Source organism: Magallana gigas, chromosome 5, assembly GCF_963853765.1.
Source record: "Magallana gigas chromosome 5, xbMagGiga1.1, whole genome shotgun sequence".
Taxonomy (NCBI): Eukaryota; Metazoa; Mollusca; class Bivalvia; order Ostreida; family Ostreidae; genus Magallana; species Magallana gigas.
The window spans coordinates 33,810,381-33,822,995 of record NC_088857.1 but is presented as its reverse complement, the minus strand read 5'-3'; the positions used below and the strand labels follow the sequence as shown (position 1 = coordinate 33,822,995).

Genomic DNA, 12,615 nt, shown 5'->3' with positions numbered 1-12,615 from the left:
AATGAGCAAGGTCTATGTCAAAATGTTTACAGTTTTGAAAATGTTTGTTAATTACAACGTTTGCATTTTTTTAGTTATTTGTGCAATGTGTGTTGATTTCGCCAAACAACTTATAACAAATAATTTTGCCTCAACTCACGCAAAGCTAGTAACTTTTGGAATTATGTGTGTGCTATTAGGACAGGGTGTGGGTCTGTGTGTTGTTGGTTTTTTTTCGAAGTCACGCGACATGGCTTAAAGGGGCATTGTAACGATTTTAGTCAAAAATCATTTTTTCGATTTTAATGTTTACAATGCTTCAGTAAGGCATTTTTAATAGGCAACCAAAATTTGAGAGTCATTTGATGAGTTATAAGCGAGTTACAGAGCTTACAATTCTTCGCTATATAAACAAAGCTTTTGTTTACATTTTGAATGTTGAAGTGAAACCTCAAATGAATGTGTTAATCGTTAGTAACTGTTTATTTATGCTTAAATGAATAAATAGATAGACAAATCAGCTTGAAAAAGATTTTTTACTGGTATATTGAACCTATGTAAACAAAAACAGGGCACGAGTCTTGTTTACATGACAAAGAATTATGAGCTCTGTATCTTGCTTATAACTCCACGAATGACTCTCAAATTTTATTTGATCATTAGAAATGCATTCCTAAAGCATTTTAAATAATAAAAACAGAAAAATAAAATTTGACCGAAACCGTGACCATGCCCCTTTAAAGTCACTCTACTGCTCGTTGGTACAAAGTAACATCAAGTGAAAAATGGAATCCAGTATATATCTATTGTAAGTAATTTTATATAGAACTAACAATATAAATTTACTAGTTTATGTAGGTTTTTCGTTTTTCAGATGTAAGTGATATGTTTAAAAATCATAAAAGGATTGTCTTTCTATAAAATGAATGATTGTTTAAACGAGCAGCATTCCGTAGTCTGTGTTTTCTGTTTTCTTTTCGCCTTATGATAATACATATTAAGAGCATAATTATTTTATTTTAGGACAGAGTGAAGGAGAATATCACCAATCTTACTGCCTGTGTCATCATGTGCCGAGGGCTTCTATAAATACAAATCTAATACCGTACGGTCGAATAGATCCAGAGTTTCAGTGTTTGTCGCGGTTCACTGACTTATTTCATCATTTGAAGCCCTGCCTTATCTAAACTTTAAAAGCAAGGACAAATGGAAAGCACATGACAACATTGGTTGTGGTTTATTTTGGAATCACAAGATGTTTTAGTTTTAATATAACTATCCATGAGGTAAGTCTTACATAACTTGTTTCCTGGCTGAGATGATTAAAGGAAATATCATTGAAGGTATGTCTGGTCGCAAAAAGTGTACTTAGAAAGTTGTGAGATAGAAATCTCTCTCTCTCTCTCTCTCTCTCTCTCTCTCTCTCTCTCTCTCTCTCTCTCTCTCTCGTTTTGTATTTTAATCGAACTTGACCGATATATTGATTCTAAATTTGTTTTTCCATGTTAAACAAGTTTTTCAGTTGACTTTACATCTAACGTTGAAATTTCTCTTGAGAATCGAAGTAACTTCAATCATTTTTAATATATTAATTAATGGAAGTTCATTACAAAAGCTATAATTTGACAATCACACAGATCTGATTTTTCATTTGAGTAGATCACTAAACTTAAAGTTTATTACACCCAAGAACATAATAAATTTAAAGATTCTATGAACAATCACAGTAAGGGGCTTTTTCTCTGTAAAAAAAATATGTACGCTATGTTCTCAAATAATTTGAGTGGCGACTCGAAATATTCTTTGTTTAATATGTGTATATACATGTAATAAGACCAATAACTCGTGTAGGAAAAAAAACTGACGATAGCAAAAACGTCTGCTATGAACCACCCCCGCTTAAAAAACCCAACCAGAACATTAAAAACATACATAGATAAAAATATAAATACAAACACCAAAGATGCCTCCGCTCTCCGCTTCTGACGACGAGCTAGTGATTTTGAGTACTGGTATTCAATATTTTTACAAGACATTACAAGAAAGTGTATTGTTTCACCTTAATATGTTTTATTTTATTTTTTTTTTCATTCCCCCATGCTGTCACACATTGAATAGTAAATGCAAAGTTTAAAAGATTTTTTTTCCAGGTAACAAATTAATCATATAAGTTAATTTGGATATAGAATGCATTAAATCCATGTTATAATCAGCATGCTTTTTGCAGCTTATCGTATGAAACTACATTTTCTCCTATATGTATGTATTACGTTGAATATACATTAAAAAAAAATCCAAAAAGGCAATGCAGGTTTCAGCTCGGAACACATCAAAGGCGGAACCAGCCCCCCCCCCCCCCCCCCGTTTGAAATCCATTTTTTTGTGCAATTGTACCGTTTGTCTTGATATTTTATTTTCTACTAAGTCTACGTGAATTGTGCGGATTCTAATTATTCAATAATTTATTCACAAACACATTTAGTCCCGTGATTGAATTCCAATAAGGGCAATTCAATGTTACGTATCTAACTATGATCTATAACTCTGGGTTATAAGTAAGTAGATTCGAGGAAATCAGCATGGTTTTTATGTTTTAAAGAAAACCATGATGTTCTAGAAGAAATAAAAGTTTTAAGGTGGTAGTTGAGATTATTCAATTCTAATGTGACCGAGAGAACATGTTAACACATTTCTGAAATATTGCTAGTTTTAGATATTTCTCTGAGAACACTTGTAAACTCCCCAAATTTACAAAATAAAATATATTTTGTATAACGATTTCGCAGATTTGTAATTATGTAATCCCTGGCAAAGAAATGAAAAATCAACGTCCACTTAATCTGGACAGGGACTTATTGACATCATATGTTGTCACACATTGCATGTTAAAACCTTGCACATCTGTTTCGCTAGATTGAATACTAAATACGGATACTTAATATTAAATAGGCTCTGTGTGTGTGTGTGTGACATATTGATGGAAAGGTTGCTGTGATTTGCTATTTGCAATATTATTGTCGAGATCCGGTAGCGGTCAACTGTGATGCAGAGATTGAAAGCTAAACTGTGTATTGCCAAAGAGTCTAACCATCGAAAAGTGTAATGATGAATTCAGGATTGGTTTAAGTTTTTTTCTTTGGAATTGCATGGTTCGCGTAAACTTTCAAGCTTCACATTTGAATAATGGGATTTACGCTCGTAAATAATCGGTCTATTTTGAGGATAATACCTATAATTCAATCTGAGCTGTTCGTTGGTTGTTTCCGATAATAACAATATTGTGTGAGATATGCGACTTATTGCATTTTTGATCCTAATTGTAGGGGATGACGCTCACTGATGGACGAGATTTGATTTTGAGAGTGTCGCCGTAAATGTTAGCTCTTGGGGGACCTTAGAGAACATTGCTGTCGCAGGTGCACAGAAGAGATGATCCAGAGAAATATTCCTTTCGGGAGTAGGAACTACTTTCCTGCCGAGTAAAAACTGTGTTTTTAAAAATTCAAATTCGATATGGAAGAGGAAAGAGAAACAGTTGTGTCGAAGAAGGCAAACCCCGCTCAGGGCTCTTCTACAGCGAAGAGATCGTGCTGCACTTTTGAGCCTGATCTTCTACCTTTTAAATTGTTTTACTTTGCATTCTTTGGTGCTATAGGAGCTGTGTTTCCATTTATGTCGTTGTATCTGAAGCAGCTAGGGTTTAGCCCTCGGGAGATAGGCTTATTCGCTGGGGTGAGGCCCATTTTGGGTTTCTGTAGTGGACCTTTATGGGGATCATGTGCGGACAGGTGGCGCATGCGTAAATATCTCCTGGTAATCAGTACAGTGGGGTGGGTAGCCTTTATCATGGGTATAGGGTTTGTTACACCACCTCGAAAAGTTGAAGACAAATGTCAAAGTGTTGGACTTAACCGATCCGAAAACATGCCTGTTGCAAGAAACCGTGTGCTAACCATTGAGGAGGCTTTACCCGATTCCTATTCCAAACTTCTAAAAAACAGAGATTGGATGTTTGACGAAGAAGATTTACACAGAGCATTTATAATTGTCTTTGTGTTGATTGTTTTTGGAGAATTAGTACAGTCTCCCACATCATCCTTGGCCGATTCAGGCTGCCTGGAGCACCTTGGTCGAGAAAATATGGACAAATATGGCTGCCAAAGAAGCTGGGGTTCTCTGGGTTTTGGAGCGCTGTGAGTAAACGGGTTTTTTTATGCCTAACATGTATATGGTAAAGTCTCTTGTTTCTGTAATTGAAGTTCACCATAAGGCCGAAAGTATTATAATAACACCTTGTGTTCTCAATATACTATAGGGCTTATTACAAAAACAAAGATCCCGTTTCTATAAAAGAAAAAATTAAATCTTCTATGGTCAAATTAAATATATCAATATACATGTATAATTACATTTTCCAGTGTCTTTGCCTGTGATAACACTACGTATCGATTGTGTACTATATAACTCATAAAGCCAAATTGATGCGCCAGCGGGGTTTGCTTATCTATATTTAAATATTTAATCGTACGATGGTTTAAAATCATATACAGTAAATATAAGTAATAAGGAATCATACTTTGAATATTATGAGGTGATAATTTTGGTCAGCGTGATCAAATCTATCATTAAGCCCTTCGGGCTTTATTGGATTTGATCACGCCCCGACCAAAATTATCACCTCATAATACTCAAAGAATGATTCCTTATTCCTTATATATAGAGTTTTAAAACCTTAGTAAGCTTATTAAAAATTGCCAAGTTTGTGTTATGTTTGCTGTGAAACTTAAACGATTCTATTTTTTTCCGTTTTAGTGTAATTTTTTAAGATAATTGCTTGCATTTCCTTGCTAGGAACGTAATACTAGTTAACAGCTAACGTTCATGATTATACTATAATTATGTCTCCTATTTCTATTAATTTAAAGTAAAAGATAGAGCCCTATGACACTCATATGTACTTATAGCATAAACTCAGGTTAATTAGCATAGAACAGCATTCAATTAGAATAAATGGAACCTTTTACTATTTGAACATAAATCTATTATCTCCAGTTTTATCTATTTTTATTTCTTTATGGTAAACGATAAAAGAAGCTGTTGCTTTATTTGTATCTATTGATTTCGTTCATGAAGATCTAATGCATTATGATGTTATCTGCTTGTTTAAAACCTCTAGTGATACCGTCAAGAGAAAAACATATAGCAAAACAAGATAAAGATAAAGATAAATCATTATTGTATAGACTAATAGAAAGCATTGTATAGACTATTAGAAAACATTGTATAGACTAATAGAAAACATGAAATATATTGTGTTTATCAAATTCCTTCATAAAATATGAAGAAAATCGGTGACTATGTCTGGCTACGTTTGATAACAACTAAGAATTGATTTTTACTATTTTTTTTAACATATAAAAAATTTTGACAACAAAAGTTGAATTTCACTTCTTTATGAACCCGTCAACAGCATTACACATGAACGTGCAGAGGTTAGCATTATAATTAAGCAATCTAAGAAGTAAATAAGTATATAAAAACTATATCTATAGTTTGCATGTGGTCGTCATTTATTTCAAATAAAAAGTGAAACTGTAATCGGGGAAAAGGGTTGTTATTTTTTGTTCCTATTAAGGATTTGCAAATGAAAATAATGATGATTAAAAGGGTTTGAAAAGGTTATTATTAGGTCTGTAGTTTATATCTTAAGCAAAAAGAGGCATTGATAATGCGCTTGCCATTTGCTATCATGTGTTAGATATGCTTAATATCCATACAGTTAAACGCATGGTTCACTCGGCATTACTTGTACAATGGTTCTCTTTACATATGTATAGCTATTCATGCGTAATGAAAGCAATACAAGCTGCAATTTTTGCGCTGAAAACTTATTGTCAAATTGTTCTTCACCGACATCTAATTTAGTGACAGAAGAAGGTCGGTTTTATAAACAGTTGTTCTTCATATTTGTGTTTAGAAGCTCCTTTTGAAGCAAAATTACGGTAGTTGTTAGTCTGTGCTAATATTTCTTCAGACTCCATATTACAAAATTTTGTCCAAGAAAAGTCAACGCTTTGTTGAAGTATTATTCATCAAAGATTTATTTAATTTTTTTTTTTGAAATACATGAACAGTTGATATAAAGCAATACGTGGGCTAACGTTTTGCTGAACCTTGGATCTCTCGATTGTAACTCATCACGTGCTAGTACGTTGTAACAGTGCTATATATACGTGGCATTACGTGCATGAACCGACTAGGAAGCGCTGCTTTCGTGTTCCTTTTTTGTGTGATATAAGAAATTAACAATCATCATTTGAAAGTATTTCTCTAAAAGTCTAAATGGGATTCTGTCGTGAATGCCTCATAATTAGGACCATTCGGTCGAAGTTATATTTGTCTGCTGGAAATGTCCGTAAATATTGTCGAGACAGCATGTGTTTGGTACATTAATTGAATACTAATAACTGCTCACAGGCAATATCAGCCATTTTGATGGTGATTCCTTTTATGTGGTTCACAGTTGCATTCACAGAATTGATATTTCTGTTTGATAGATACAGATGTTTTAACAATAATTAGCAACCTCTCCTTATCGAATTGAAAGCGAATTAGATCCTCCTGATTATTAAAACCAGAGTTTTCAGCGTTTTGTGTATTTGTGGGAGAATCCGTGGAGGGGGTTTTATTATTGAATAAGTTCATACATGTATAAAAAGTAGAAGTGTTTTAAAAGCAGAAGGGTCAACATGAGCTGAAGAATTCAATGTAATCTAACAATTAAATATGAAAAGCAAATTTTTTCATAACATAACATACCGGTATATCCTAAGTTGGAGCTTCATCTAAATGATATGATTCATGCAGCAGTTGATTTAAAAATTCATTTTTTGTGCATTTTGTCAAAATATGGAATTCTAAAAAAATGTCTCCTAATGAGATTTATCATTATAAAAGCTTACCAATCACTTAGCCTTTTTCACTTATAAGATACATAATTCACTTGTTATTTTATACATATGACGGCATAAAAACCCACCAAGCCTGATCAAGTGGATATTCAAAGTTAATATACTGATGTAATAGCCGAAATAAAGTAGCCCTTTCCGATATTTTTTTTTTATCTTTCCGAAAAAGGGGGTGGGGATATTATTGCAACTAGATTCGAGTCCACTGTTTGTGTTTGCAGCTCCATCCTGGCAGGGGGTGTGGTGGCCCTAGAGAGGTACACCGTTGTAATCTGTGGGGTCAGCATTCGAATGAGTGACTACAGGATATGTTTCTACTTCTTCGCTGGCTCCATGGTCTTCACAATGATCGCTGCACTGTTGTATAAGTTCCCCGTGAGTGGTTGTTTACAACTATATTGGTATTGCTTAAACAGTACTTGTACAGAATATATGTCATCATTGTATACGCTAGAATTGCTCTTGAAAAAAAAATTGCAGATTGAGTGTGTAACACCATCTTCTTAGGTTAATGCTTAGATAATAGATGTTTGATAACTATAATTTTGAGTAAAACTTTTAAAATGTACAATTAACTTGCTTTCGTGTAGATGAATCGAATTGAAATTTTCATGCAGCCTCCGAGCCAGACTCTTGTTTGACTATTCTAATTTAATAAAAACTAAAAGTTACATTTCCAAATTTCGACGAATCGAGCATCCAAAGATAATTTTTTAAGTACATTTGTATTCGCCATTAAACGAGCGATAAATTTGATTTTGATTGTAACGAAAACAATTCGCTGCACAATTGTGTTACACTATAATCGGTAAAAATGCATATTGAATAAATTTTTTTCTCAATATTTTATGAAATTTCCTCTAGTAGTACAGAATTAACATATACTTCATGTATTATACTTCACAGAAACAAGAGGAGGATAAAACCAATGGAAAGCCAATCCCGGCCGTGATGGGGACATTCAAGCTGTTCTGTTCTCCCCACTACGCCTCGTGGCTGTTTGTCGCCTTCTTCATGGGCGTCTCCAATGGTGTTATATGGGGGTTCCTGTATTGGCATCTAGAAAATCTAGGTAACGTGACATATTTCACGGTATGTCCTCTTAATGCCAAAGTCACATTTATAAAAATGATGAACATGCGCGATAAACATGTATCAATTCGCAAGCTACTGTGATAGAAAGCTGGACGATTTATCGAATGTTTTTCATCATTCTTGAGTATTTAGATTTTTAAAAATGCGTTTTAAAAAAGATAATGGGAAGCTATTCTGTAGATTTTAAAATACTCTGTTTATCAAAGCATTCTACAATCTTCTGATTTTTGCATAATATGATATAAAAACCCATGTTCAAAGTGTATAGGAACGGAAGAGTACAATTTTTTATGCATGACTTTATTTGTCAGAGCGAGCGAACAAGTACGAGAGTTGATCCAAAAGTAATGTCACAGATGCGATAAAATTGTAAAAAAAAAAATCCGCGTAAAAAACTTGTGCTTTGAGATATCTATCTATTTTAATTCAGATCTAAAAATATTAATGCATTATGATAAATATTTCTGAAGATAGAATATTTTGTAGAGCGTGAAGCAAGGATGATCGCTACACGCTAGCGACGTCATTTCAAGATCTTCGGCGTTCTGGTAGAATTTCGTAATTTTGAACTCTTGGCCACGGTGCTCTTTTTTACATTTTTCCCCATAAAGTAACTAATTACCCTTTTTTAATCGATAGGGTAGTATATTGGATAGTATTTAATGTGCGATCAGTTTGTCGAGGCCATGAACGTAGCTTTATGATATACATGTAGCTTATAACGTAAAACCTAGTTTTAACTTTCCTTTTATAATAGATACATGTAGTATATCTTCTGTCTATTTAATTTATTTAATCACATAAATAAATCACATAAATAAATATGCCATTTAATCACATGACATATGGTTTTATTAGATACTGGAACCACGTTAAGGGTAACCTATTCACTTGCTCTCAGTTTTAGGTTGATATATCAATTCCAGTACATGTTATTTTACATGAATACTAACTTTAAAAAAGACGTAAATTCATGACACGGCGATGTCACGTATATATCATGCAATAAACATCAATATTTGTTAAATGTTCAACGAAATTTGATCAAAATTTTACTTCAAATTTGAATTTTGATGAGAAACATTTTGATGTATCATTTTATACAATACAGCGCCAGTGTGAAACGCGGTGCATAATGTGACATTACTTTTGAATCAACCCTTGTACTAGTAGTTACGCGTACAGTTGAAGTCAGTTTCAGCGTATATTAATATAATGGATATAAAAAAAACACGTAAAACAATTTTATACATTTTGCTAATAAACTGACATAAGTTTCATATTAATTTGATTTAATGACCTATTTCATTACATTCCCTTTACAACCGATATTTCTGTAATGTACGAGTTTTGATATTAAAAGACAATAATACAGTACTAGTTCTCGTGTATCTAGACAATTAATACTAGTATACGATATTTTGTCTTTTCAACCACCAAACAGAACTAGTTTAGTGGTCGAGAGATAAAATGTTTCACGAGAACTTACTACAGCAGCGAACGCAATGATTTGTGAAATGGCAATAAAAAAGAAGACACAGTTGTTGTTAAATATTGAAGTAACTGTTGAAATGTTATCTGAAATCACATTTTCAATAATCAGTGCTGAGCAACTGCCTCAAGATATGATTTTGAGATGGATTATTGTGTATGTGACATTTTAAAATACACAAACAGATGAAATGAGCTTTTTAGTTCCGGGTTGCTTCGGAAACAGATTGCAGGTTACACAACAGTTACTTTGTGGTCTGGTCATTATTCGCGCTATAGAGTAATGACATTTTTTACCAAAATCGCACTAAACGAATTCTTGAGATGATTTGTGATTACACATACATGTATAAATCAGTTAATTGCTCTATTCAATCGTATGCATGATTGCAATTTATGAATGATTTCTTCATTCTTCAAACTTATCTTCTTCAAGTGACACCAATTATAAACTTCGATTTAACATTTTTGTTTTACAATATTTAAAACACATTTACAGATTTTGTGATTGAATCTTGTGATTATAATTTTTGAACTGCGTTTATCCTTTAAATAACGTGCGCAGGGCTACCCGGTAACGCTTCGACATACAGAGCTACCAAAATCTGCACTCTCTCGTTCCTTCACAGTGTGTTCACCCCCAATTGCACCTTCTCGGGCCTGTACGACAACTGCGGAAACAAGCGAAAAGACTTTTTCCGATCTATGCCGGAGAGTCCCGAGAAGATAAGATTGTGTTCATCCTCTTAATTCCTTTTTTACAGGAGCCAGTCAATTCCTAGTTGGTCTTGGATCGGTCATAAGCTGTTCGTCCGAGGCTGTGATGTTTTTTGGGATATTTTATATATTTAGACATTTTTCCCACGCCACACTCATGGCGGTTGGGTTGGTGGGATATATATTTAGATTTTGTGTTTTTGCATCCGTTACAAATCCTTGGCTTGTTTTGCCCGTGGAGATTTTTCAAGGTGGGTATATATACTTACTTTAGCAGGTTTTTTTTGTTCTGTGAAGAAACTTTTGATAGTGTAAATCAATATTTATTTTCGACGACCTTAGTTCACAATTAACCGGTCGCAAACCAGCTCACTGCGACCAATTTTTGCGATGAAGCCCTTTTTAGCCATCTTGAACAAATACAAAATGCATTGATTGACTGGTCCTCGTAAACTTCGCGAAATTTTCTAGCACGCAGATAAAAGGATGGTCCACAGTACGTGCATTTAAAATTCAATGATAATATTTTTAGAGTTTGGTACGAGCTAACTCCGGCTGATATTATTTATTTGATTAGGTTTTACGTCTGCGGGGGTTTGGAGCGCTCTGACTGCCTATATGTGCGCCGTTGTACCCCCGGACAACCTGGCCACCATGCAGGGCATACTCCACGGGGTGTACTGGGGGCTGGGTTCCGGATGCGGAAGTTTGATCGGGGGATTCCTGGTCCAAAAATTTGGGGCTCCCATGACGTTTTGGATATTTGCCTGTGCATCAGCGGTTAATTTATTCATATTTCTTATAGCACAAAAGGCAAGTTTTGATATATGTATATATTCTTTAATTTTCGTGGTAATTACCAGTTACAATGGATATAAGATTAACTTAATTTAATTAGGATTATCCAATGAAGGCTAATTATAAACGAGAAGGGCAAACATTACTTTCGGTAATTTTCTAAATCATCTCCGACAAACAATAAAAGATATACAATACAGCTTTGATGCATTAAAGATCGATCCCGATAGGACAAAATATATTGTATATATTTTCACATGTTCGGAAATTTTTTTTTGCATTATATGTATAATCTGTATTGGGTTTGATTTGAACAGTCATGAAACTATGAAACGTGTTAACGTTCTTGTTTACCAACAATTTCAGTTCACCAAAGGCCATGTTGATGCCGATGGATACGAAGAAATCATATCTTTTAACCCCAAAAAGAGTGGAGATGAAATACCCGTGGATAAGTTACATTAACACCGTCTGTTTGTGTACATACATGTATGCTGTAGGATGTTATCAAATATACCCTATGCTACAATGTCGCTTTTCACTCCAATATTCAGTTTAAGATGTTTTGGTCAGAGATATGAGCTTCAATTTTAATGTCGGAAATTTTTATATACAGTATATATAATTTTTATTTATTATCAATTTACCAAAAAAAAACATGCTTTTTTTATATGACTGTTAAATTTTGGGATGTGGTTTCATTCAGAGCTTTCTACATTAATTGTAGCAATCAAATTTCCATTTAGCAACAAGAAAGCAAATTAAAAATGACTGATATATGTACACAAGATTAAATTAATAAAGATCTGAGATTTTCATGTATCAAAAATTTTATTGCAAAAGTGTAATGTGAGACTTTATTGACAAAAAATATTATTATACCTCAATATGATTGTTCTATATAACGCGACATCTGATTGGTTATAGACAATCACGTGACCGGGCGACAAAATGTTGTGTCTCCCGGGGAATAAATATCATGTCTCACCTCTTCGGAAATCTCGGGTTTTTTTCATTTCAAAGGTATGAAATGAGCATACGATGTTGACAAATATGATGAAATCAAAAATATTTAATCATTTAAATTCTCTTTATGCTACAAAAACTAATTTAACTATATTTGATTCCAATTTTTGAAAACAAAGATAGACAATCAGAAACCCCCCCCCCCCCAAAAAAAAAAATCTCGACGTTATTGATTTCGACAAGTCGAAAAATTATTAAAATCGGCGTATGTTGTATAATCATTTGTTGTTCGGTATAATACAACTTTTATTGCATGATTGTTTGGGATATATGAAGATTTATTCCCCCAGAAAAATGATATTTCCGTCGGGAAATATGATTTTTCTTGGGGGAATAAATATTCATATTTCCCTCATCATCATGCAATAAATGTATATTATAGTTTATTAAAGTTTGTTAGTCATAATGTGTGTGTAGATGAAGCCTTTTTTAGGCTCTCAAAGTAGCGCAATCTTGTAATTGTCTTTGCACTACACAGAACATCCATCTTTATTCTGATAAAATTCAATGGTTTGTTTTATGCTTATTTATCATAAAAGGT

At 33.5% G+C, this 12,615-nt stretch overlaps 1 protein-coding gene across 5 annotated transcripts; it reads left to right on the top strand.

Annotated features, from left to right (window-relative positions):
- The first annotated feature begins 1,018 nt into the window (after positions 1-1,018).
- On the top strand, positions 1,019-12,208 carry LOC105344138 (major facilitator superfamily domain-containing protein 6). Of its 5 annotated transcripts, none has more exons than XM_034470310.2 (7): positions 1,019-1,265; positions 3,303-4,172; positions 7,169-7,322; positions 7,854-8,019; positions 10,298-10,501; positions 10,828-11,063; positions 11,415-12,208. In XM_034470310.2, the coding sequence occupies exons 2-7, from the start codon at positions 3,493-3,495 to the stop codon at positions 11,511-11,513; spliced, it is 1,539 nt and encodes a 512-aa protein (XP_034326201.2). In that variant the 5' UTR covers positions 1,019-1,265; positions 3,303-3,492; the 3' UTR covers positions 11,514-12,208. The 5 variants fall into 5 exon arrangements, with proteins under 5 accessions (XP_034326201.2, XP_034326207.2, XP_034326188.2 ...); XM_034470316.2 differs by having other exon boundaries at positions 1,019-1,322; XM_034470297.2 differs by lacking the exon at positions 1,019-1,265 and adding an exon at positions 2,925-3,078.
- Positions 12,209-12,615: the final 407 nt, after the last annotated feature.

Excerpts from the sequence above, each read along its gene's own strand:
- LOC105344138 (XM_034470310.2), top strand. The coding sequence starts at position 3,493 with ATGGAAGAGGAAAGAGAAACAGTTGTGTCGAAGAAGGCAAACCCCGCT. Across the intron at positions 4,173-7,168 it reads TCTCTGGGTTTTGGAGCGCT|CTCCATCCTGGCAGGGGGTG; the intron begins GTGAGTAAACGG and ends TTGTGTTTGCAG. Across the intron at positions 8,020-10,297 it reads TTGGCATCTAGAAAATCTAG|GAGCCAGTCAATTCCTAGTT; the intron begins GTAACGTGACAT and ends CCTTTTTTACAG.